The 6,000-nt window shown below is 52.4% G+C and overlaps 1 protein-coding gene across 2 annotated transcripts in view; it reads left to right on the top strand.

Annotated features, from left to right (window-relative positions):
* The first annotated feature begins 558 nt into the window (after positions 1 to 558).
* PHF12 (PHD finger protein 12) overlaps positions 559 to 6,000 on the top strand; it is a 49,014-nt gene continuing 43,572 nt past the window's right edge. For both annotated transcript variants that reach the window (XR_001106977.2, XM_012449329.2), the window contains exons 1-2: positions 559 to 1,184; positions 1,833 to 2,014. Coding sequence is in view for 1 of the 2 variants with exons in the window: in XM_012449329.2 (XP_012304752.1) it covers positions 1,119 to 1,184; positions 1,833 to 2,014 (248 nt within the window). In the remaining variant the exon portion in view is untranslated. The remainder of the gene's footprint in view (positions 1,185 to 1,832; positions 2,015 to 6,000) is intronic.

Raw genomic sequence — 6,000 nt, 5'->3', positions numbered from 1 at the left:
TTCTCTTTACCAATATGGCGGCCTGGTCCAGCCACACCTGATGCTAGAACCAAGAATCCAGTACACACCCCTAGGAACACTGCTGTCAACGACAGGTGACCAGCTCCATCCAACACCACACCTTGCTCCTTTCTGTTCATGCTTGAGGACTCCAAGGGCATAATAGCCCATATCCCATTACCAAAATGGCGAAAGGAGCAGGTTTCCTGTGAGGGCCTGCGGAAGACAATACGCGTGCGCGGGAGGCGTCTATGTTATGGAGTGGGAGGGGACACCCCCAACACGCCTGCGCAGGAACAAAGTCCTCTTAGTTTGCACACAAACACCAATGGATGAAGCGTCCCTAGCTTCCTGCGGCTGCGCCTTGACCCCGACAAGCTTTCCCAAGCGCCTGCGCGAGACCTCAGGTCCCGCCCTTTTGTCTCAGTGCGCTGGCGCAGGGCGGAAGGTGGGGCTTCGGTGTTCCAGACGAATGCCAGCGCGGCTGCGCGCTGGGGGGTACTCCCTTACCGCGGCTGCGCGGGAGCCCGGCCGCCGGCTGTCACTGCGGTTGCGCGCGGCTAGCAGCGATCCCGGGGCGCCTGCGCGGGTGGCTTTGCGGGCGCTCGCGGTAAGTTTGCGCCAAGTGCGCGGCAGCCGGGACGCAGACGGCGGCAGCGGCGAGAGGCGGAGCCCGGGGACCACCCCCCATCACCCTCCCCCTAGTCACCTCACGTACCACAACCTCACCTAACCTCTCACCCCCCCTCCTATCCCCCCAGCCCCGGGATGGCAGCGCCCGCCAGCCTTCCCGGCCGGACCGGCGGTCGCCAGTGCCGGCTTTAGCCTGTGGGACTAGGCCCCGCCGAGGCCTGACCCAGGAGCCGGGACCCACTGTGCAGCCAGCAGCCGGGCCGGGACTGAGGGGCCGCTCCCCCCTCGCGGCCCGTGGGGAGGACGCTGTCGTCCCGGGGACTAGGGGCCGGGGGGTGGGGGGGAGCCAGGGCAAGGAAGTCGGGACCCGTGTTGAGAAAAAAGAAGCGGGGCCGGGGTCAGGAGCGCCCCCTACCCCCACATCCCCCCTCCCCCCGGGGTTGGGGGGGCCGGAGCAGAGAGCACCCAGCCTGGGAGGTGGATGAATGTGGGAGAAAATGGAGACCAAGACGATCGTGTACGACTTGGACACATCAGGGGGGCTGATGGAGGTAAGAGTGGCCCTCCTCATCCCCTTCCCCCAGCGTCGGGAGGGAACCTCCGCCCTCCGCCCCACAAAGCCGGTCCTAAACTCGAAGCGCCTAGAGGGTCGAGGGAGGGGGATTCTTCCTCACCCAGCCTCTCCCTCCTCTCTTTACAATTTGGGGGGTTGATCTCGGCCTCCGAGGACGTTTGCAGCAGTTTCACCTACCCGCCGCCCTCGATTCGCTTTCCTGAGGCGCCAGCCCACTCCATCTCGTTGCACCGGCGGGCCTCCCCACCCCATTCTTGTTGGCCCCTTTGTGCTTCCCCCAGCACGTCTGGGTATCGGGCTTCGGGCCTCTCCCGAGCCGGGCTTTGGAGTCCCCCACTGTCCATACAAGGAAGTGGCAAGAAGGGAACCGCGCACCCTCTTCCCATCCCCCTACCCTTGATCCTCCCCATTTGGAAGAAGCTGTTCTCGTTGTTGTGCTGCAGGAACGCGGTTAGGGTGGGCTCCCCCTGGTTCCGGGGGCTGAGAGGTTCTGGGAACAGCCTGGATGGGAGGAAGAAGGACAAAAGGGGGGAGAGGGGTGGGTGACGGAGAAGCCGCGCCGGGGGGGCGACGGACCGCCCGGGAGCTCCGAGTGTGCACACACGCGGTTTGTATGTGTGTGCAGCAAATCCAAGCTCTGCTGGCTCCCCCCAAGACGGACGAGGCAGAAAAGCGGAGTCGGAAGCCTGAGAAAGAGCCCCGAAGAAGCGGCAGGGCCACCAACCACGACAGCTGCGATAGCTGCAAGGAAGGTGGAGATCTCCTGTGCTGCGACCACTGCCCGGCTGCCTTCCACCTCCAGTGCTGGTAAGGTCCTGGGGACCCCTTTGAAGCTTCTTGGCGGATCCTTCTCTGCGCATTCCTTCACCCGGCCTGCCCCTGCCTGCCGAAATAACGGGCGCTTGCAGCCGCTAGCTCACTTTCTGCAGCCGCCGAGGCGAGCACCTCCCCGCCCCCAGGTGTCCCCCGGGTTCTGCCAGTTTAGGGGGAAGGAGCAGCGGTGGGTACGGACTTCGAGGTGGGGGTTGGGAGGAATGAAGAGAACCCCATATGTGATTGGAAGTCGCCGGGGAGCCGGGACAGAGCCGGCCGGGACGGCCGGCAGTGGCGGGGGAGGAAGGGGAGGAGCTCTGGGCCCAGTGCCGCTTGCCTGCCCGCGCGCCCGCTGCCCTCGGGGCTCCTGCCTGGCCGGGTTCTCTTTGGGGTGGGCGCGTGGAGCCCTCGGCCACTCGAGTTGCCCTGGTCCAGACCCCGGCAACCGGGCACTTGTGGCTGTGGAAGAAATCATGGAGGGTGTCTCTCGAGTCCGCCTCTTCTTTGCTTCTCTGTTTACAATATGGCGACCTGCCTTTAAATTATATTTTTATTCTCAGCGCCATTTTGGCTGCATATATGATTTGCAAACGTCTCCCGGGGAACAGTGGGGGCAGCCCCTGAGTCCTTTCTGCAGAAGCTCCTCGGGGGCTCAGGCTGGGATCTCGCCGCTTTGGTCCCCTTTCTCTGTCTCCGCTTGCCCCCTGTTGCCTCTCAGAGCTGCCTTCCTCCCTCCTCCCTCTTCCCTCCTCCCTCCCGGCGCCGCTGCCTCTTAGGAAATCGGACCGGGTTAGACAATTAAAATTGCCCTTGGGCGCCGATTTCACTTCTCCGCTCCGGATCGGCGAGCCCTTCGCTGCAAAATTCTTTGCTGCCGGGGGACGGTTGTGTTCGGTGGCACCGGAAAGGCATTTTTAAGGAGCTGAGAGCTGGAAAGTCGTACGCTTTTTCCCCTCTTACTGAACGCTAGGGGAGGGGAGAAACCGAACTGAGAGGGAGGGACCTGGGTTTATCGCCCGCTGCTTGATCCTCCTCAGCGGCTCAGCCCAGAACAATCCGGCAAAGAAGAGTTTAAACTCCATCTTCTGCCGGCAGAAATCACCTCTGCCCTCCACAAAAATCCCACATCTGCGGCAGCAAACCCAGATTTCGTCTTGTTCTACTGGGTCTCTTTTTGTGGTTCAGCAACAGTTGACTGAGGCAGGCGAGAGGAGCCAGTCTGGAGAGAGAAGAGGGGGCTATTCTGTTTGTTCCCACCAGTTTTTCGATGGTGCCTTTTTTATCCCTCTGTTTTTGTTTTTGTTTTTGTTTTTTAAGTGAAATTTCACCGACGGTCTTTTAACAGTTCCATTCACATTCCATCTCTCGGTTTGTGGAGTCGTATCTGCTGTATATTTGTAGTAATTGCAGGTTTGGGAACACTTATTAGACAGATGACTGATACTGAGCAAATTAAGTCTGTGGTCAGAAGTTATGTAGGAAGCTCCCATTACCATTCCCAAGATACTTTTGCCCAGAAAGGCACCCCATCCTGGCTTGTAAAATTGCAGGGACCAAAATCATTATCCTAGAGGAAGTTTTGCTGCTGGCTTTAAAATTTTTATTATGAAGTGACTAATGGTCTGTGGTTTTTAGCCTTTACTTCCTATAAGGTGTAATTTACCTAGAGAAGATATCTCTGGTCAAGTTTCCTTTGCTGGTCTTAGGAGAAATTCGTGCCTGTATATTGTGTTGCTTACTAGTTACTCCCAGTTGCTTATATTTTTTTAGTGTGCTTGTTTGGTGCATATATACTAGGACTGAATTGTAGACTTCTTGATTTAAAATGTGGGTTTACATCCTACCCCTAGGATGAAATTGTTGTTAACCATGATTGTTGACACATATGTTGAGTGAGATTTGCTAAGCTTTCTATTATCTTTAGTCTCATTTATTTGATAAAGCTGAAATTGTTTATTAGAAACGTCAGGCATGGAAAAAGTGTGCTGTCTGGTTTGCATGAAATAGGGCTTTTAAACTCTAAAACCTAACCTCTGAATTTTTTGATTAGATGAGTCTAAAATCTTGTCAAGTTGTAACAATTAACAGTTTCCACTTTAGCTGGAAAAGGAGAGAGAAGGAGGGACTCTTTAGCTGTTGGTGAGATTCAGTCTTGCCTAGACTATGCATTTCATTGAATTTTTTATTTTTATATTTTTTTGAGACCATGAATGGGAACTGGTAATCAGAGATTTGTGAATAGTAGTAAATGAAGTAGTGCTTGTTTCACATCTCCAGTTCTCCTTTGAAGATGCCAGTATTCAATGTACCATTGAGTTATCTGAATTATTATCTAAATCACAAAGCATTGTAGGTATTGGTGCAAAGGCAGGAAGTCTTTTAAGTGGAATTCTCTAGACGAATTTCGTTTAGTGAGGCTTATCCCACTTTTCTGTGTCTGAAGCCACATTCTTTCCACCAAGAGTGAAGTATTTTTATTTACTTATTTATTTTTTCTGAGACAGGAGTCTGCTTTGTCTCCCAGGCTTGGAGTGCAGTGAAGCATCTCGGCTCACTGCAACGTCCACCTCTGGGGTTCAAGTGATTCTCCTGCCTCAGCCTCCCAAGTAGCTAGGATTACAGGTAGTAGAGATAGAGTTTGACTATGTTGGCCAGGCTGGAGAGAGAAGTATTTCATTAACTTAACCGGAGTAGTTAGATCAAGTAGTTAATGTCTCAGAACATTTTTATTCTTGAATGTGTTTTCATTAATCTGTCCTGGCTGGGCAGAGTGGCTCATGCCCGTCTCAGCACTTTGGGAGGCCAAAGTGGGTAGATCACAAGGTCAGGAGTAGTTCGAGACCGGCCTGGCTAACACAGTGAAACGCTGTCTCTACTAAAAATACAAAAATCAGCTGGATGTGGTGGCATATGCCTGTAGTCCCAGCTACTCAGGAGGCTGAGGCGGGAGAAGCACTTGAACCCCAGAGGCGGAAGTTGCAGTGAAGCAAGACCATGCCATTGCACTACAGCCTGGGTAACAAAGTGAGACTCCGTCTCAAAAAAAAAAAAAAAATTACTGCTTGATTTTGCCATATGATAGTGAGATTAGGGGATATGGCTCTATTTCCACTTGCTTCCCTTTGTAAACTGGCTAAGACAGAATAATTTCCCTGTGTACAGAAAGTACAAGAGTGAGGTTGAGGCCAGGTATGGTGGCTCACGCCTGTAATCCCAGCACTTAAAGGGGCTAAGGTGGGAGGATCACCTGAGGACAGGAGTTCAAGACCAGTCTCGGCAACATAGCGAGACTCCATCTCTACAAAATTTAAAGAAAAGGTGAAGTTTAAATTTTGCAAATGCTGTAGGTCTTAATTGCAGTGCTGCCGTGGTTCTCCATCCAGAGCTCTGTGGGATAAGTCCTTTTTTAGTCTCTACTATTCCTTGCCAGTCTGCCTCACAGTGAACACAATCCAGTACAATGTTCCAGAAGTGGTTCTAGGCAAACTTTACCTCTTGGGTTTAATGACATAGCCATGAACCACAGGGAATCTTTTTAAGATAAATTTCTAAAGGAAATGATTGGTCAAATAGGTCATTTTAATTGTTCTGTCTTTTCTCAGGAGCCAGTGCTTTGTATGAGGCACGTCATCTCTTCCCAGTTAGACTGGGAGCCCTATTTCTGAGTTTTCTGTAATGATCCTCTGGGTGAAGGAATGAATTGTCTTGTGTACAGTACCATTGCCTCACCGAAGAATTAAACTGGAAAAACTGATGTCTTTGTTTTTGATTAAGTGATAGTGTAATCATTTTATCCAAGTTTAACTGGTTTATCAGTTATAGTAGTGATAGTAGGGGTTACTAAATCTGTCCCTAGAGTATTAGAAAGAGAGATGTTTTTAAGTGTCCCTTGGTGAACCTGACCTTCGTCATAATTATCATGCCAGGAGCTGAGCTTTCTGAAAGTTCTCATCTGACTGATCCCAAAAAATCTATTAAAA

The sequence above is a fragment of the Aotus nancymaae genome, unplaced genomic scaffold (genome assembly GCF_030222135.1).
Source record: "Aotus nancymaae isolate 86718 unplaced genomic scaffold, 86718_ANA_hifiasm-v0.15.2.pri h1tg000072l, whole genome shotgun sequence".
NCBI lineage: Eukaryota > Metazoa > Chordata > Mammalia > Primates > Aotidae > Aotus > Aotus nancymaae.
This window is presented reverse-complemented; position numbering and strand designations above follow the sequence as displayed.